Source organism: Ursus americanus, chromosome 30 (assembly GCF_024610735.1).
Source record: "Ursus americanus isolate L20-20 chromosome 30, mUrsAme1.1.p, whole genome shotgun sequence".
Taxonomy (NCBI): domain Eukaryota; kingdom Metazoa; phylum Chordata; class Mammalia; order Carnivora; family Ursidae; genus Ursus; species Ursus americanus.
Genome location: NC_142156.1, coordinates 8952381 through 8972639, shown reverse-complemented (window position 1 = coordinate 8972639; position 20259 = coordinate 8952381). Strand labels below are relative to the sequence as shown.

At 53.5% G+C, this 20259-nt stretch overlaps 1 protein-coding gene across 2 annotated transcripts in view; it reads left to right on the top strand.

Moving 5' to 3' along the window:
• The window catches only part of WSCD2 (WSC domain sialate O sulfotransferase 2), a 114625-nt gene that overhangs the window by 67469 nt on the left and 26897 nt on the right, over window positions 1-20259 (top strand). Inside the window, exons 3-4 of one of the 2 annotated variants that reach the window (XM_045791521.2) lie at window positions 5966-6080; window positions 9856-10040. The exons of the other annotated variant lie outside the window; for it this stretch is intronic. Of the exons in view, the coding sequence (XP_045647477.2) occupies window positions 5966-6080; window positions 9856-10040 (300 nt within the window). The remainder of the gene's footprint in view (window positions 1-5965; window positions 6081-9855; window positions 10041-20259) is intronic. 2 annotated transcript variants of the gene reach the window in all.

The following is a 20259-nucleotide window of genomic DNA, read 5'->3' as shown; positions in this document are numbered from 1 at the left end:
CCAATTTGAAAAAGTAATAGTATCTGGAGAATTGTTTAGAACACCGTTAGGGTGGGGTGGGCCAGGGGACTTGGCATCCCAAGGGAGAGATCGCGTTCAGCCATGGGGGTGTATCATGGCTGCCTTCCTGGAGGAAGAAATTGTTGAGCTGAGTCTGTGGGATCTGTAGGCTCTGACCAAAGTGAAAGAAAGCATCCCTTCTACCCCCACGGAGCCCGGGTACAAGCAGGAAATTTCATTCTCTGCACTAGGAAATCCAGACAGTGCTGGAGTGGTCATCTTGAAGGATGGCGAATCCAGGATGGCAGAGAAAATAACTGTTGAGTCTCTGCTCTGTGCTTAGTCTGGTGCCAGGGCTCAGCGTATAGGTGAATCCTACTTACGGTCCGTTTTAACAAAACCCCTGTATTCCTGGTCCAGCGTCACTATGACAGAGGAGCAAGAACTAGGTGGCTTAAAGCAACAGAAATGTATTCTCGTGCAGTTCAGGAGGCCAGAAGTTCAAAAATCAAGATGTCAGGGGCGCCTGGGTGGCACAGCAGTTAAGCGTCTGCCTTCGGCTCAGGGCGTGGTCCTGGCGTTCTGGGATCGAGCCCCACATCAGGCTCCTCCACTGGGAGCCTGCTTCCTCCTCTCCCACTCCCCCTGCTTGTGTTCCCTCTCTCGCTGGCTGTCTCTCTCTCTGTGTCAAATAAATAAATAAAATCTTTAAAAAAAAAAAAAAAAGATGTCAGCAGGGGTGTGCACTCTTAAAGACCCCAAGGGAGTACGTGTTTCATGGCTTTCTCCTAGCTTATAGCATTGCCAGCAACTGTTGACGTTCCTTGGCTTGGGTCTGCAAAACTCCAGCTTCTGCCTCTTTTCACGTGCCGCCTCCTTGTGGCTCTGTATCCTCAGATGGCCATCTTTTTATAAGGATGCTGGTCCTATTGATTGCCCTGCCCCCCTCCGATATGCGCCCATACCTTAACGAATCACATCTGCGATGACCCTGTTTTCAAATAAGGTAACATCCTTGAGTTCTGAGCTCAAGGCTTCAGCCTGTCTTTTTTTGACCTAATTCAACCCATCTCCCCTCTTTTTTATTCCACTTCCCAGGCAGGAGAAGGATACCTCCAAGAGCTGGGACTGGAACCCAGATCTGGTTGACCCCAGAACTGATTTTCTTCCCGCACTTGGTGATGCCTCCTGTTTTTGAATCTACTCATAGACAGTAAAGAAGAGGAATACAGATCCGAATGTCCAGGTTTAGTTATCCTTTTAGCAAATTAGCTTTATTGAAGAGAGCAAAATTTCTTGAGAGGGAAGATTAATTGAAGCCAAAGGAAAAAAGGAAAGGAAAGGGGGGGGGAAAAACCCACAGTTGCAAGGGCTCTTTTCCAGATGCCAGCACTTTCCCGGGCTCCCCATTCCCTGCTTCCTGCACTGAAGATAAATAGTCCAGCTGGGGCGACGCTGCCATTTCAGCAATATTCGAATAGCTGCAGAGATGAGTTGATAGACGGTGCAAACTTGGCCATTCAGCCCCCCTCACGTGGCCTGTGATTCTGTCCCTGTTTTCCATACCTAAAAACATTCCCCTCGTCTTGGAAACATTGTGCTATTGCAGCAGGATTTGAAGGCATGGCGCTGGGGAAGCCGCTGAGGCAGGCTGGGGGGGAGCCACACTGATGAGGTGAGCAGGTGGCAGGCGCCAGAGGCGGGGATGACGGTTGTGCTGGCCACAGCCTGCTTGGAACGATCCGCGGGGAAGGACGCACCAGCGCTCGCCCAGGACCGGGAGGAAAATGATTCAGTGTTTGTTTCCTGACCCGCAGACCTCAGCCCGTTCATCAGGTCAGAGTGTGTAACACGCCCGTGTTTCTCCAGGGTATTCATGAGGGACCGGGTATCTCTCTCTCTTCCTTTGAGCACCTGTTGTGTGAGAACTCACAGCCTGATGTCTGGCCTGCTGGGAGGGACGGAGAGGGGGTTGCAGAGCATTTAAAAGCCCAGGCTTTGGGGCAGATGGGACCCTAAGGTCAAATCCCAGCTCTCTTCCAAGGGACCCTCTCTCCCCCACCCTCCCCTGGGCGGTTTCTTTGGCGGGGACAGAGATGTCCTCCTCCCAAGCCGAGACTCGCTGTGGTACATGGGAAGGGGCAGCTTTGGAACAGACAGACAGGCCTGGGCATGGATTTGGTCTAGACCTTCAGAGCTGGGTGGACTCAGGCAACTTACCCTGAGTTTTGATGTGTGAAACCGTGCTACTCTGGGGGCGGGGGACAAAAACCCATCTTGAACCAGCCTCAGCTAACGAGGAAAATGCACTATGTCTTGTCACCCAACTGCGGAAGGGACTGGAGTTTTCAAAGGAGTGATCTGTGCCCTCTGTCTCTCTGTGACTGTCCTCTCTGCTTGCCTCTGTGTTGGCTTCATTCTCCCAAACAGGCTGACTTTGGTGTCAGGGATTGTGTTTCTTGGTCACTCTGGGCTTACAGACTTGCCAGCGTCATTAACCCAAGGGAAACCCAATTTCGTTCTCTTAGCTTTGATCTGCAAGAATCCAAAGAGGTGGGCCATGTGCCCTTCCCTGGAGCAATCAAGCGGTCACTGGCTGGTGGGAGGGGCAATATAATTGGCCCTGCCAAGGTCAGGGGCGGGTAAGGTCTGTTAAGAGAAAAATAGAAGAGGTGGGGCTTTGAAGATGCAAACGATACCAGGACAGTCCCCCCTTCACTCCAATGTGGACACATGTCTATACACATGGATACTCTTACTGTTGTTACCATGACGATCAAGATTTCACCTAGCACGATCCACTATCCCACATAGAGCCAAATGCCCCTACCGTCACCCTAAGGTGAGACCACCCGAAGCCATGGCGCATCCCACCTGAAGCCCAGCAGGGGGCATTAGCATTTCTCCCCATCAGGTCTCCATGTGGTTCTTAGTAATCCTGGACCAAAAGGATCCCCCACAAGTAAAACGGTTGGAGGACAGACCTGGGTTTACGTGTTAAGCGAGACGCTTACAGGGCGTAGGAACTTGGGGCAGATGCCACAGCTTCTCATTCTACTTAAGAGGAAAAGCAGCAGTAACGTGAGTGGTGAGGGGTCAGAGCCTACGCCGTATGCCGAATCTCAGACTGGCTTCTAAGACAGGCGGCTGTAACGGCCATCGGGATCGGCGTCCTCATCTATAAAACGGGTTAATAAGAAGCACGTGAAGGTATGAATGTAAAAAAATAATGCTAAGCAAAATGAGCCAGTCAGAGAAAGACATACCATAAGATTTCACTCCTGTGTGGAATTTCAGAAACAAAACAGATGAGCGGGGGTGGGGGGGGGGATGGAGAGGAAGACAAACCAAGAAACGCAACTCTTAACTATAGAGAACAAATTGATGCTGACCAGAGGGGCGGGGGGATGGGGGGATGGGGGAAATAGGTGATGGGGATGAAGGAGGGCACTTGTCGCGATGAGCCCTGAGTAACGTACAGAATTGTTGAATCGCTGTATTGTACACAGGCCTGAGACTAACAGAACACTGTACGTTAACTGTACTGGGATGAAAACTTAAAAAATCTTAAACATTTTTTTTTAGACTTTATGTATTTGTCAGAGAGAGAGCACAAGCAGGGGGAGCAGCAGGCAGAGGGAGAGGCAGACTCCCCACTGAGCAGGGAGCACGATGCGGGGCTCGATCCCAGGACCCTGGGATCATGGCCCAAGTGAAGGCAGATGCTTAACTGACGGAGCCACCCCAGGTGCCCCAAAACTTAAAATTTTTTTTTAATTAAAAGGAATGGCCTGTAGTAGATACATAGAGTAGGCGCTTAAGACACGGCCCCACACCCAGTCTTCTGATCTGACAACAGACTTCATGCTGCCAAAATCACCTTTCCCCCTTCCTCCCTCCCCCCTCCCCCCTCCTGCTCCCCCTTTCTCTCCCCTTTCTCCTGCCCTGTTTCTTCTCCAACCCATCCCGGGACGCTCTGTCCTTTACTGAACGATCGAGCCGAAGTTGGTGGGACGCCCTCGCCAGAGGCGCTCTCCCAGCTCAGGTGCGAACTGCACCCATGCCCCAGTCCCAGGGCCAGGACTCCCTCCGTGACAGGAAGGCCACACACCATAGAGCAAGCACGGGGACAGGACGTGGGCTTCTCCACAGCTGTCCCTGTCTGCTGTGCCCGCTCCAGGGAAGCGATCTTCCTTTTCGAGCTGAACTCTTCTCAGTCAACCACATCACCTGTCTTATAGAAGAAATTCAGAGCGATCAGGACGAGGCCCGTGTCCAGCGGGGCTGACAAGTTCTGCACTTGGCAGGCTGGCACTGAAGGGCACGATGGCTCGGGAACGAGCCCATTCTCCACCGCAAGCGAGGGGGGCGCCAGCCCACAGCTGAGATAGACTGCAGGCCAGCCAGGGAAAGTGACCCGGCGGCACGTCGTATTGTCCTCGGTCATCCTCTGCAAGGGCTGGCGGCATCCTCCAGTTACTTGCAAAGGGAATAGTGGAGAGAGCACTCGTTTGGGGCTCCCCTAGGCCTGGACTTCGTTCTGCCACCACTGAGCTCAGGCTTTAGGCCAGCCACTGCACCTTTCCGGGTCTCCGTGGAGTCATTGGAGAGCGTGAACTTGCCAGTGCTTCCCACTTCAGCTGGGTCCTTGCAAGGATCATTGGATTCCAGAAGCAAGCAGGGGTTCAGAACACGGGCTCTGCGGCCACATCGCCCGGGTGCGCCCCAGCTCCGCACGTACCAGCTGTGTTCCCTTGGGCAAGTGACTTCACCCCTCTGGGCCTGCATTTCCTCTTCTGTATAGAGTGGGAACATTAGGACTTGGAAGATCTTCGCAAGGTTTCAGTGAGGCAGAGTCTGTAAACCACTTAGCAAAGCGCGTGTCCCAATTCTAAGAACAAACAGGGAAAGACCGTTTTATAAACTGAAGCGTGTGGGAATGACTCTTCAAGTACAGGAACATACTTACTACTTTAAGAAAACTTTGTGTGTGGTTTACAGTTGGTTTTTATACGTCATTTAAAATTTTTCTTTGGGGGGGCGCCTGGGTGGCACAGCGGTTAAGCGTCTGCCTTCGGCTCAGGGCGTGATCCCGGCGTTATGGGATCGAGCCCCACATCAGGCTCCTCCGCTATGAGCCTGCTTCTTCCTCTCCCACTCCCCCTGCTTGTGTTCCCTCTCTCGCTGGCTGTCTCTATCTGTCAAATAAATAAATAAAATCTTTAAAAAAAAATTTTTTTTTCTTTGGATGAAAGCACTCACCTTGGCCCACATGTAGGCAAACTGTGAAGTACTTACACAGCACTGTGAATGGCCAGATTCGTATTGCACTCGTTTTACCTGTGTGCCGATTATGCGTAAGACACTATGGTAGAAACATTTATGCAGATCATTCCATTTGACCTCACTGGGTTAGTATTTTCATCCCCACAGTGAAGGAAACTAGACCCTAGAGAGGTACGCTGGCCCAAACTCACTAGGCCAGTGCCTGGAAGTAACCAGAGTGGGAAGCCTTTGAGGCTATCCTCTGAGGTATCCAAGTCCACGTGTCCGAGGAAAAGTAAATATCTTAAGGCAGCTTGTAGAAATGGTAACATGCTATCAGCTCTGTCACGCTCTTCAGAGCTGTCTCCATATGGGTCTCGTCTGCGTGGTGCTTGGAGAATGACCCTGGCTTGGCTCCCTGGGTGCTCCTTTCTCACTAGTAAAGCCCAGGGGCTTGGCCTTCACCCTGGACGCAGAAGGGTCCCTTCCTCCTCTGTCGGCTTCCGCTGCCCTTACGGGTCAGGGTCTGCCAGCCCACGTGACTTTCAGTCTCTCGTTTCTGCTTTTCTGCTCGGAGGGAGGAACTGGTACCAAAAGGTCAAGAAGGCCACGTAGCCCGAGGGACCCTGGTTGCCACTGGTTTGCAAACCCTTTTCTGCTTTGTCTGCAGCCAGATCTGACTTCTCTCCTCTCCCCAAAGCCAAATACATCGGCTGCTACCTGGATGACACCCAGAGCCGGGCCCTGCGAGGCGTGTCCTTTTTCGACTACAAAAAGATGACCATCTTCCGCTGCCAGGACAACTGTGCCGAACGGTAGGGCCCTGACGTCCCACGCTCCATGCCTTTCAGACTCCTTCCTTCAGCCGTGTCCTTTTCCATGGAAAGGGGGCAGTGGAGGATGGGCACGTGGCCACAGGGAAAGGGTGATGCAGGGGTGCGTGCGTGTGGGCGTGTGTGCATGTATGCAAATGAGCAGGATCATCGGTCTGTGGGAGCTTGTGCTGGTGTAGTCGTGTGACCCCGTGGCTAGGTGTGAGTTTGTACGTACGGTGTGCAGGGTCAGTAGGTTATGTTGGGAAGCGACACACATGCGTCGTGATCTTTAAGTCATAGTGGTTGTGTGTGCAGGAGACTTTGTGAATCTGTGTGCAAGGGTCCAAACTTGTGCTCGTGTGTGGGAAAAGCCCGCAGGTGTGAATCCGTGAGCGGGACGCTTGGAAGACGTCCATGGGCCATCTCGCAGGGAGAAACAGTCACCTGTACCCACAGTGCCTTCCCGTTGAAGAAATGATGTTCTTGAGGAGGACATCCACTGGGGGAGGGAGCTGACTTTCCAAGGGCGGATTTGGCCCCATAGGACTGGCAGGTGGGGACGGGACCCTCAGTCCAGGCCTTGGCCTGGGGTGGCATTGGAAGAGGCTGCTAACTTGCCCACCTGCAGGCTCTAGCTGCCCGGCTCTGAGGTCACAAATCCTGAAGGACCTCAGCGGCATGGCTGTCATGGAAATGAGCACGTGGGTGGCCGAGGGACTCCTCCCTCTGTCCTTGATTGGGAAACACTGTCCCCTTTATAATCATCCCCTGAGCCCAGGGCCCTCTCCAGCTTGGGAAAGACTCCGAGCCCTTGACGATGGTCAGTTCGTTCATGTTCGATACAGCGGGGAGATGAAGGTGAATTCCATCGAGTTCGTGGCCCTGTGGAGACACAGCCTTGACGGGGAGACTGGCACGTACGTGGAAAGGGGCCGTGTGGCGGGATGAGGGTTCAGATGGAATGAACTGCAGACCGTGGAAATGCACAAGAGGCCCCCAGCCTATCTGGGGGGGCAGGAAAGACTCGGAGGAGGTGACAGCGAAGGTGAGCTTCGGAGGATGAGTGAGATGAAGTCGCTTGAGTTCAGCAAATATTTATTGCTGCGCACGTGTGCGTCCGGGTGCTGGAGATGCAGCGATGAGCCAGACGCAGCCCTGCCCTCTGGGGGCTCCCCAGCCAGTTGGGAAGACGGAGGCAGGCACAGGCTTGGGCAGAAGAGCAGCCGCTCACACGTGCTAAGCACTGTTCTCAGCACTTTGCAAATATTACCCCTTACCCCCGGCAAGACCCCTACAAAGCAGTTGAGACCAGAGTATGGAGACATCAAGCATGATGGGTACTGGGCGGGGTGTGCTGTCTAGACTACAGGGGGCTTGCGAAGGCTGACGGAATGGGGGGCCCAGGAAGAGTTACAAAGGTGGGATCTTGAGCCGAGTTTTGAAGAATGAATAGGAGTTTTCTAGGGAGCGACTGTAGGACAGAAAGAACAGCAGTCCTGAGACATCTCAACACCCAGAATCCTCAGGTGGGCAGGTGGGGCTGCACGGAAAGGCCAATGGGGAGTTGTCAGGAGGGAGGGGAAGCTGCAGGGCTGGCTGATGCCCGCTGACGTGGAGCCTTGAATGCCATCTAAAGCATTTGGGTTGGCCCCGGGCAAGGGGGAACTGCTGGAGGGTGTTAATCAGGGGATTGGTGTATGTTCATTCAACAAATATTTGTTAAACATTTACCATATGTTGGGTGTTGAGAATGAAGAGGTAGGTTGGGGGAAGGTGAGGGAAGGGGGAGCAGATTGTCTAGGACAGGGGTCCTCAGCCTGGAGTAAATATCTACATCACCTAGACCCTGGTAAAATAGATTGCTGGACTCCATTCCCACTTTCTGGTTCAGTGGGTTTGGGCGGGGGTGGGGGGTGAGGGGGCGGACGGCAACAAGAATTAGCATTTTTCGTGAGTTCTGAGACAGAGGCCATACGGACTCTGTGGGTCCCGGGCCCACGGTTGGAACACCACCGCTCTGATTTTCACACAAAGCTGCGCGTTAGAATCACAGGGCCAATTAAATTAGACGCCCTGGAAGTGGGAGCCAGGTGTGGCATTTAAAAATGTTCCCCAGGTGATCCTAATGGCTATCCGTGTTAAAGAACCACCGATAGGAGGGTTTGTAGGCTGAGCCAAGCCATCTGGACGCTTCTTGGCGTGCAGTGGAAGCCTGGGGGGTGGGGCGGTGAGGGAGTGGAGAGGTGTGATCTGTTTTAATTCTGGAAAGATCCTTCTGGCGAAGGCCACACCAGGGACATCAGGATTAACAGTCTGAGGCCCTCCCAGGGACCACCGGTGACCCTAAGGATAGCAAGGCCGACTCCATTTCCCTTCCTATATTAGTTATCCATCGCTGGGCCACAAATTATCCCCAAATTTAGCGTCTTAAATCAACAAAGATTTATCATCTGGCAGAGTTTCTGAGTGCCAGAAACTATGATCCGGGAGTGGGATTCACCACGTGCTTCAGCCTCAGTGTCTCCATGAGCTTGCGGTCAAGAGGGGGCAGGGACTGCAGCAGTCTGAGGGCGTGGATGGGGCTGGAGGATCCCGCTGTGAGGCACTCACAACTGGTGGCCTCGTCCTCCCACCCGGCAGCTGTCCCCCGCCCTCCCCACTGTGAGCCGTCCCAGGGAGGGAGACAGGAGGAAGTTACCACTGGCTCTGGAATTGCAACACCCACTAGAAGTGGGATTTTTTCCACCTTGGGAAATGTTCCTTCTATCAGCGGGGTCCAGTTATACGAGAGGGGCTCAGGGCACCCCATAACCAGGGCTTCAGAGAGATGGGAAGTCTGAGACAGGCGAAGGCAGGCTGGCCCAGCCCCGGGATGCCGCTGGGGTTCAGGCACCAAGATGCCCATTTGGTTTAAGCTGCTCGTGCTGCACCTGCCAGGTGCGTGTGTGGAGCGGAGGACGGCACGTGCCACCCGGGTAGCGGAGGTGTGCCAAGGCACGAGTCTGCACGGGTCTGTCTGTCCGGCTGCCCACGGGCGTCCAGGGTGAAGACGTGAGCTGACCGCTCCCCTTGGGCTCGCCTTGCATGGCCAGGGGCCTGCAGGCCGAGCCTTCCTGGCTCTGGAGAATGCCTCGCAGGCAAGGGGGCTGAGCGGGGCTTGTCCTAACCCTCTCCCTCCGGCCCCAACCCCTGCAGCCAGAACAGGCCCTGCCTTTTCGTCTGTTTACAGAACGGGTGCCCACTGAGAGTCCTTTTTAGGAAACAGTCTGATGGCTATGGAAAAAAAAAGTTGACAACCTTGCAGTGCCTGGATTTTTTGTTTTGTTTTAGGGGAAGGAATTTTTTCCTTGGCTGAATATGTGACCTTGGTTTTGCCATCTTCCAAGGGGATATGAGAGTCCCTGCCTCCTCCCTTCATTCCAGCTCTTCTCAGGGGACATGGAGGCATCATTCCTCGGGACGTTTCCTGGAATAAAGGGGCTGGACTCGAGAGATATAATTAGGGCATGGCTGTAGACGGGAGGAGCAAGAGAGTGGGTTGGGACGGAGGGACCCCAGGCTCGGAAGGGGTGTGTGTGTGTGTGTGTGTGTATGTCAAGTGTGTAAGGTGGGTGTCAGTAGAACATGTGTGGCCACGTGGGTAGGTGTGTGGGGATGAAGGCAGGGGGTGGGCCTGGGGGTCCTGGGCCCCGGAGCCCTCCCATCCCCCTGAGTCTCCCGGTCCCCGGGGTCTGCATGGTGGCAGCTGCCCCGGCCTGACCACAGCCTTCCCCAGGGGTTACCTGTATGCTGGCCTGGAGTTTGGAGCCGAGTGCTACTGCGGCCACAAGATCCAGGCGACAAACGTGAGCGAGGCCGAGTGTGACATGGGGTGCAAGGGCGAGCGCGGCAGCGTGTGCGGTGGCGCCAACCGCCTCTCCGTCTACCGGCTGCAGCTGGCCCAGGAGTCTGCGCGCAGGTGTACGTGAGTCCGCCCTGCCCCTCTCCGGGGTTCCTCCGCGGCCTGCTGCTCCCTGCCCTGCGCCTTCCGTGGCTCCCCAGCACTCCACGGTCCTGCCCCTCCCACGCTACCACCACAGCCCTGCAGAGTCCTCTGCTCGGGCTGCGCCGAATGTTTCCACCTGTCAGTGTCCTCTCCCTCCCGCACCGAGCTGCCACCTGTGCCGGCTGGGTCCCTCCTTCTCCCCTGTCTTCCTCTGTGACAAAGTGAGCTAGAGCCTGAGCTTGTCCGCCTTCCTGATTTTCTCAAAGCATCTTGTCTGTAACGATGATGCGCCCGCGGGAGGACCATAGCGATGGCAAGAGCAGACCCTGGGTCATTTTTTAAGTGCCTTATGTGGAGTAGGGCATCCTCGCGGTGACCCTGTAAGTAGGCACTGTTCTTCTCTTACTCCCATTTTACAGACCAGGAAACTGAGGGTCCATGTCACATAAACAGCAGAGGATTTAAACCAATTCCAGGGCCTACATCTTTAATGCTCCCGTAGAGAGAATTTCTTGCTTGTCGGTGCTTCAGTCTTGTTGGAAAAACTCTCTAGTTTGCACACGGAGGGAGGGAGGGAGGGAGGTGAGCAGGAGAGTGTGGGCGCGGGCCCATCTTCTGCAGACATTGTCCCATTATCCCCTCTCTGGGTGCTTCCTAACAGTTAACGTCTGTTTAGCAAGAATCCGCCATGGGCCAGACGCTGTGCCAAGCCTGCTGCATGCCCGAGTTCGTCTCCCTTCCCTGCAGCCTCTTCAAGCCTACCAGTGTTAATTCCCATTTTACAGTGGGGAAACTGAGGCACACCGAGTTTAAGTGAACCTACCCAAGGTCACCCCGTCTATTTAGAGGTGACTTACAAACCTGGGAAAATCGCAAAGGGCCTGTACATTTTTTAAAGGCAGAGGGCTGGATTTCTCCCGGTTACCCTTCTGATGCAGTCCCAAGGCAGGGACAGGAACCCACCACCACGTCTCTGACCCTTGGGCCAGCACTTCGCAAATGTGAATGTGCCCGTGAACCCTATGGAGATGTTGTTACCATGAAGATTCTGTTTCAGCAGGTCAGGGTGAGATTTTACATTTCTGCTGAGCTCCCAGGTGATGCTAGGCTGCTGGGCCAGGGACCACACTTTGAATAATAAGGCCTCAGACCTCAGCGGAGCTGACACGGCCTGCCCACACGGGTGGGTTTGCCTGCCGTCCACGGGAGTGCCGTTGTTTATAAAAATTCATTGTTGGTTTGCCTGATCACGTGTTCTGTTTTCCAAATCCCGTGCTTTTGAAGCCCCCATCAAGCTTTGCTCCGCAGGAGGGTTGAGCATGCTGTCAATTTGCAAAGGTGCTGATTGCTGCAAATGGATGCACTGTCAGCCATCCCAGAGTCTCCTCGGTTCACCCGGGGCTGAAGTCCTGGCTGGCAGCGGACACAGGTGGTGTTGAAATCCAGGCTGGAGAATGTCCACGCAGCGAGTCTCTGGTTTGGCCGTTAGTGTAATGAGGTTTTAATTTGATGGTAGATTTACCATCAACATGCAGATCCCTTTATGCCAATATTTATGTTATTTTGATGGTTGACTTTGACTATCTGAAGAGCTGGCATTAGAGTCGTGGGTATTTAGCGAGAAAGCTGCTGCCACTACAACATCCAAGTGGATGAGGCTGAGCTGGGTAACAAGAATTAGGCCATGTAGGTCATTAGCCAGATAGCAGCCAGACCTCCTTTCGGTTATGTTCAGATTGGCTGGATAATCTGGACATATTCTGCCCCTCAACCCCCAACACGCGCTCGCTCGCTTTCTCTCTCTCTCTCTCACTCACTCACACACAAACACACACACACAAACTACTGTGATCACCTGATGTGAATAACACTGTCACAGGCCATCAAAGAGTTTTCAATCAGCTGAAATATACAAGCCTCCGCACACAAAGATGCTAGATTCTATGTAATAGGGTGTGTCTTGCCGTAGCAGTGGGAGGGCTGGGTGGTGCTGGAGACAGCCCCGGAGGCTGGCGGCGACGCTGCCACACCCCTCAGCTTACCCACCTCTGCAGTAGCAAAATTACCCAGGATGGTGTTTTGTTCCATCTGAGAAAGGAATCTTTTGCATTGATGTCCAAGAGGGGAACATAGTCATGTCTACTGACGGTGGCCTCCTGGGTTCTGTGATTCCACCACCTTGTCCTGAATCATCCAAGGTTTGAAGCTGGGCATCTTCAGCGGGAGGCTCCAGAGGAAATTGAAGCTTTATTAACCTCAAGGCTGAGACAAGAGTGGAAGTGGCTTGGATAAGGAGCTGGATGGTTGATGATGTGTCAGATTGAGATTCCTGGTGGGCTCCCAGTTGGCAACATGGTATCTGGAGAGAGCATGGGGACCATTCATTGAACCAGTGAGGAGCACCCATGTGGATTAGGCATGGGGAGGATGAATGGAGAATAAAGCACACTTCCTGTCCTCGGGGAGCTCACCGTCCAGTGGAGAAACAGACCCAATACCAGCGGGGTCTGTTCAAGCATGGGGTATGTGTTGGGGGATTGCAGGGGCTCTGTCTGCAGGAGCCAAGGGAGCAACATTTGAGCTGAATCTCATTCTAAGGAGATTTCTGGGTGAAAGGGAGAGCCCTATATTCCAACCATGAGCAAAAAGTGCAGGGTCAGCAAAGGTCCTCTGTTGAGTAGCCCATTGGAAGCACCTTCCTTGCTGATGTCCCCTTTTACAGCTTTAGAGACTGAAGCCCAGAGAGCAAAAGTGGCTGAGTTCAACAGCCGTAGGGGAGGCTTCACAGAAGAGAGCTGTTTGATAAGGGTCTTGAAAGATGCATAGGATTTTGCCTGGTGTAGGAGAGGAGGATATCCAGACTCAAGTTGCAAAGGGGTGGGAGAGAAATCTAGGTAGAGGGAATCAGTGTGCAGAAGTGTAAAGGCGACTTCAGGAAATGATAAGCAAGCATGATTTTTCAAAGGCCACAGTCCTTCCTAGGAACTGAGCATGGGCTGGAACCCATGTTTGGGTGCTGTAGACACCTTGACCTCTTGTATTGGATTCTGGACCTCATCTCCTCTCTTTTGGGAGAACTCCTTGGATCTAGCTTACCTTCTACTTTCCCTGATCTCTCTTTCTGCCCCATTTGGTGACTCCAAGCAAAACAGAATCGCCAGTGTCTTTGCTCTGACCCAGTGGCACCTTCAGCTTCCCATTTCTGGATCTGATTTATATACAAATAAATCAGAAAGGGAGGCCTTCCAAGTTACTGGCACACAACACTAGGTAGGGAAATGAGCAAATGCACCAGGAAACAGGTATGGTAGAAACCAGACTCCATTTGTATAGTCATTAGTTGGTATTAACACTGTGCCCTAATTGTGTTTCCCTGAGCAGAGGCACAGAATTCTTAATGATTGGAAAGATCTAAAGGAGACTTATTATCTCCAAGCTCCACTCCGGTGGGGCCTTTGCCTTGCGTAGGGAGGCAGCCTACGTGTTCCTGAGGTGATGGAGTGCTCCTACAGTATCGAGAGCATTAAAAGGTTGGCAGAGCAAATGTCTGCAGGCACCCTGCTATTCTTCCTTGACACAGACTCTCAGGCACATAGACTCTTTGCTCTTGTTACAAAAGAAGCGAGAAATGGACTTCCTTCTTGGTTGGATTACATTTTTCACAGAAGTTTGCTCAATGTGTCAGCAAGTGTGGCTCTTCTCCCAGGGGCAGAGACCTGCCGGTGATTTGAGAACATTAGGCTTTATAGGATGTTGCAAGAAATTCCATTTGCCTGGAAGATTCTTGCAAGATTTCTGTTACAAGGTTTCTTAGAACTACATTCAACCTGTATATACGCATTGGGCCCATTGGGTGGCTGTCCATGGTGCTGACCGTCCTGTAGTGCTACCTAAAAACCCCAGGACTGCAGACAGACCAGCTTCTCCCAGGGCTCAGCACATTTTCTCTTGTTTTTTTTTTTTTTTTTTTTTTTGTTTGTTTGTTTGTTTTGTTTTCTGTCTTGGTGGAAGTATTATGAAGTATTATTAGGGTAGAAGTATTACATGATCGTGGGGGAAAAAAATAGATCCTTGACTTAGGGTTCACAATTTACAGTGTATTTTGTGTACTGTGAGTTTGGCAATTTGTTGTATTTGAAAGTTAGAAGGGGAGTTTTGTGTTGTGCTTGTGTTATTCTCATTGATAACTCCATTCCAACCATTTCTGCCAAGGGGAGCCGCAGATGATCGTCTTAAGTCACACTGGCTGGAGGGACCATCCGTAGCTCCTCCTTCGCCAGTTCTGGAGGTCTCTCCTTCCCCTTGATATGTGCCTGGGACCTCTGCATTTTATAATTTATATGGGTCTTCAGGAGTTCTGCTGTGTAGGTTCAAGGAGATGATAGCTAGAAAAATTTTCTTCTGCATCACAACGGGGAAGAATTGGTTTGCTCTTATCCCTTCGGCAAAGTCCTCAAAGGCTATGATAGGGACAATGTAGGTCTTGAACTCAGACAGACCTTGTTTCTATCCCAGCTATCTCGCTTACTTGCCATGTTGCCTTTGGCTAGGCTGCTGACTCTCTGAGCCTCAAGTGGCCCATCGATAAAATGGGGACAATTCCGTTTAAAGATGGCTGTGACCATCAAGTGAGATAAAATCGAGAAAGCACCTAGCACAGTGTTATTGAGCAGTTGTGATGCCCCTTTCTTCCTGAAATGAAAACTCTTCAGTGCACTCCAAGCAGCACCCTTCATGCTATCTGAATTTGCAACAGCCCATAGGAGCCTTTGGTGATGCCTAAAAATAGCTGGTTTGAATTCTCGGACAGTTAGGCTCTTTGTGTAATTCAATCTCTCTCTGATTATAGGTAGCGGTTAACAGCTCCCAGCTCACTGCCTTCCCTCCTCTCTGACATCTTTAATGCAGTAGAGCCTGGCCTAATTACCCAGGGGGTGGTGGCCTCTTTCAAACCAAGGGGAACTCTTCCACACCTGCCTTTAAGCTGATGCCTGGTGACATTTACCTCATTTTTGTGAAGCCCCAGAACAAAGAGATGGTAGGACTTCAGAGACACTTGCAGCTGGTTCCAGCTGTTCTTCATCTGCCCCCAGCAAAGAGAGTTGCCAAACAGTTGCTCTGCTCACCTCTTGCTAGTAAAAGCCTCAAGCTGCCGAGGTCACGCACCATCCCCGCTGGCCCGGCAATGAAGAGCTGACATTATCAGAATGTGGGGCATGGGCTTTTGTGATGCCTGGACTCCCACTGCGGGGCCTGAGAGGGTTTCTGGGAAATTCAGGGGGCTGGTGTGAGGTCTCTGGAGCCCCCAGCCCTGTGAGAATCCGGCAGGCCTCCCGCAGAATGGCAGGGGGGTGGGAAACCAAGATGAGATGGTAAGCAGGATGGGGGTCACATCCCAACTCTGCTCCCCACTAGCTGTGTGACCTGGAAAAGCCACTGAATTCTCATTACGTCTCAGAGTCCCCACCTGCAAGACAGGATAATAGTCTGGCCAGCCTCGTGGATCGCTGTGAGCCTTAACTGGGATACAGTACGTGTAACATGCAACACTAGTGACGTAGAGCGAACAGCTGATGTTCTGTTGGTCTTTAGTGTTGGTCATGAGGAAGACGCTACCCAGGGTCACTGCCATTGTCCGGAGGCTGGACACTGTCACAGCTCCTGGTGCACCGTTCTCACAGACTGCAGGCTGGGAAGAGCAATGGCCCTGAACTCCATGGGGGATTTCCCTTGTGGATTAAAAATGCTTCAAGATCCAAAGACATTTTAAGTTGGGCTCCCCAGAGGCAAGTCTGTGACCCTTGGTTTGCTCGGGAAGCCAGCCGAGGATGCACTTGTAGTGGAAAGACAAGGTGAGACAAGGAAGGGAGGGAGCCCTTACAAGCTCCTTTACAAAGCGGGTCACCACTGAGGACAGCAAAAGCTTAATCTCGCTGCAGAGCTCTGGAAGACGGTGGTGAACGTGCTTCAGAGGTGTCCCACCAGAGGGCAGGAAGCTGCAGTGTTTCCCCTCCCATACTCCCCCGTCATTGGCTGAGGGGGGCTCCTGGGGAGAGGAACCCTTTGGCAGGTCCGGCCCTTTCCTCACAGGCCCTGAGACTGAGTCCTGGCTGTTTCTTGTCGGTCATTGTCCGTCTGTATCAGGATAGGGAGTGCCAGGGGCTCTGCTGGGGCACTGACAGTGGCTGCTGTGCAGGATCCAGCCACCCTTCGTGTGTCACGGACGAGCGAAGGAGAAGAGCTGGGAGCGACGCTGAGTCCTGCTTGGGTCTCAGTCACCGTAAATACCATGGCATGGACTTTTACCCTCATCGTGTGGTGCAGATATGATCCCCGTTTACAGATGGGGAAACTGAGTCTCGGGAGGTGAAGACCTCTGCCCAAGGACACACAGCTTAGTCAGTATCTGGCCCAGGTCTGTCTGAATTTAAAACCAATCTCCTTTCTGCTGGGCACCAGGGCTTTTTGCAAACAGGAAGGCGTCTACCCACTGCCGTGGAAGTGGAAAATTCTGTCACAGAAGCGTGTTAGGATGGTCAAGGGACCCAGGCTGGCCAGCTCTCCTTCATTTGCAGACATACGTAGTGAGAGGATCTCTTACTCCTTAATGGGGAGAACCAGGTGGCCCATTTTATAGATGGCGGAACTGAGAGTAGTGGGAGAGTTGAAGGTCTTGGCCATCGTGGGTATTCTCCATGTTCCGATCACCAAAGCATGCTTTCCAGATCCCTGGGAGCCCCACCTTTCTGCCAGACATCACGAAGCCCCCAGTGACCAGGTGGTTTCCCCAGAAAGTGGAATGGGCAGGACTGTAGGAAGACCCCACATCTAACAGGTCAGCTGCTCCTGGAACTGCCTTCCCACACCAGGTCCCCCCCTCCCCTGCCCCTAGCGCACACTTTGCCCAAAGAGAGACTCACACCACTGCCTCCTGATCCCATCTGGCTCCTTCCTTCTCTGAAAACCTCACCTTATTTGCTCTTCAGAGCGTTCAGCTCAGCGTCCTCTGTAAGCTGGGAGGGTCAGGGACTCATTAGCAAATGCTTAAATGTCAAAGGGAGATGACCTCAGTGGGGCTGGGCTGACAGAATCTTCCTCCCCTTTCCCACCCTCGGAGTCAGGCTGCCTGAAGACAGCCTGGCGTCTAGGTGTCCAGGCCAGTGGGAGGAAGTCACACGGAGAGATGGCAGGGAAGAGATTCAACTTCTTCTCCACCTGCTTTTCCTTTTAAGTCTAAGGGCGGGCAGCAAGGAGATGGTCCACAGACCTTCGTCGGTTCCAGGACAGTACTGTGGCTTTCAGGTGTGGGGCCAGACTGGACAGCCCCTTCCGGAGCCCCTGGGTCAGGGCCGAGCCCCTCAAGGGCCCCTGCAGGTGCATGCTGATATGGCCCCGTCAGCAGCTGAAGCCCCAGACATAGGCATCGGGCTGGGGTGATGAACGGCAGAGCATTTGACCAGGGAGGTCCAGATGCGTGTGTGGGCTCGCAGGACCCTGAGTGATGCCCCGGTGACCTCAGTTACTCAAGGTCACATCTGCAAGAGGATGCAGGGGTGACCCCAGAGACCACTGTGGGTGGACGTCAGCTCTCACACGCCCACGGGGAGACACACAGTGCTGTCCAGACTTGTCTGTCAGGTCCCATGATACACAGGACCCAGACAGATACCAGTAGTGCCTGGCTGTGAGCTCCAGGAGGGACGGTCCCCATGCTCTCAGCATCCTGGGGAGGGACTCCATCTGGGCTGGGCTCCGGGAGAGAGACCTGCCCCCTCCTGTTCCTCTCTCTTGCATGGTGCACTGGGTAAACAGACCTATCTACTGGAACCTAGGTGCTGGCTGTTCAGGGGACTTTTGGGAAATGCCCAGCCCCTGGTGGCATTGAGCCTGTCTGGTGGGAGGTTGGCTGAGGCTCAGCCTGGCCCACTGCTAGGACAGACAGAGCCCTCTTCTCAGCTATGTGGTTGCCAGGCAACCCTGAGAGATCACCTCGGGTTACGGGTTACGTCTCCACCCCATGGTGGAGTCCCACGCCCAGCCCCAGTCCGCCACCCTTGACCCCTTCTAACACAACGCTGCCTTCCCCTGCACGGTCTCGGGAGTGGTAGGGGCGTTCAGGAGGCAACCACATAAAGGGAAGGAGGTGATGGGCTTCAGATCTCTACAGTATCCCCAGGCCTGCCCTAGGCCCAAAGGGGCCTCCCTGAGCCTCAACCCCGGAATGATTTCCCGTAGCAACCCTCCCGGCCTCAGCCATGACCCAGCGGGGTATAGGATGGTCTCTTGAATAGAATCCCTTCGGGAAAAAGGAAGGTTAACAATTCGAATATGGTTTTGGAGACTCAGAGTCAAGAGCTGGGCGTTTTTTCTTGGTACTTAAAGAAAATCTGACTCCAGCGTCAAGACATCCCAGAGTGACGGCTTTGACTTTGTGAATGATTAGTGGTCCAAGTGGAGTGAGTGTGAAGGGCAGAAGGGACAAAACAAGGGTCACAGTGTGTTCTGCAAAGGCTAATACGAGGCCCGGGGGGGAGTGGGGGCTGCTTAATGTGGGACAGCCCAGAGTGTGTGAGGCCTTGGAGCTCAGACATGCGTGGGTTCAGAATCCAGAAGCGGCTCCTTGTCAGCTGTGCGCCCTTGGGCAAGTCACTCTCCTCCTCTGAGCCTCAGTTTCCCCTTCTGTATAATGGGGAGAATGAGACCTTCGTTGTAGGGCTGGTGCCCAGAGAGCAGCCGATAAGACCACCCAGCGTGGAGGACGTGTCTCACTTCGATTCCAGAATCAGCCGTGCCTCACTGGCTGACTTGCGTCAGGGGGTTTCAGCCTTCTGAGCCTTGTTTCTGCATCTGTACAAATAGGGATGTGCATACCACCAAGGTCATGCGAGTGCTGAACAAGGCCACGCGTGGGAGCGGTTCAGCCGGTTTCCCGGCAGACGGCAGCGTGGCCGGTACTCGGGAGTCACGGTGATACCAGCCGTACATCGATCTTCCTGTAAGCACCCGATCATCGTAACAGCATCGTTCCTATTGGAAGAAGCAGAAACTTGGGAGACAGAGACACCTGGCTTCGTTTCACTCTATCCCTGGACCGCTTGGTGATGCTGGAAGGCAGAGAGAGTCCTTGAGTCCCCGGCTCCCCATCTATAAAATGGGGGGAGCCGCAGCACGTACCCCGGGGGCTGCTGTGAAGACGAAGTGGAGGCCAGGCACCCGGCATGGAGCCTGGCATCAGCGGGGGCTCAATCAGCGGTAGCAAGAGTTGAAGAGAGAAGGCAAGCTCCCTGCTTTCTAGAAACAAGGCAGTGTCTCTCTGCCCTGGGACCAGAGTGCGCCTCCAGCTAACGGAGTTTTCCGGTTAAGTGAGGGTCCACACGCCTGTGTTGGGTGTCCCATCTCGTAGCCATGAGTCTTCAGCTCAAATGCCCGACTCCCTCCCTGGCCTCACCTTGGACGGCACGTTTCTCTGAGCATCATCGAATCTTCCGCAGGGTGACTGATGATTTTCTAGGGCTTCCCTCTGAGCACCCTGGGCCATGGGCTGGGACACTAGTGGCATTTGGGGTTTGACGGTTCCTCCCTTGGGGGGGGGGTGGAGTGCTGCCCTGTACAGAAGAGAATCTGCGTCGTCTGTCCACCTCTCTGCTATTTATACGTGGGGAAACTGAGGTCTGGAGGACCTCAGCACCCTGACCACCCCCAGCTACTACAGCCACCGCCAGGTCCCTCACCAGCCTGGAGCAGTGGCTGAGGACAGCGGGGCAGAGAGGACTGGATGGTGTGAGCCTACGGCGTGCTCTGGAAATTAGCCGTACGCAAATTCCAGATGTCTTCTCAGTTTGCTAGGTTTGCCTCCGCCAGGAACGACTTCGGGCTACTGGGGGCCAGGTGGTAGAAATAATCCCTAGGGTGACCGCTGACATTTAAAGCGATCACTCCCAAACTCTCTCCCTCCCCCTCCTCCACCATCCTTCTGCCCGGGGAGCAATTCTGCGTCCTTTCCCCTGCACACAAACGTCAACGTACGTGTGGGTCCCAGCTGGGTGGTTCGATGCTGCAGACAGACCCGGAGACGGACAGAGATGGAGGGATATGGTTTTTGCAACTCGCTTCCTTTTTTCCCCAAGGGCTGACATTTCGTTTCTGAGATGTTCTTGCCAACAGTGGGGTCCTTAGGTTTGCCCCGTAACCTCC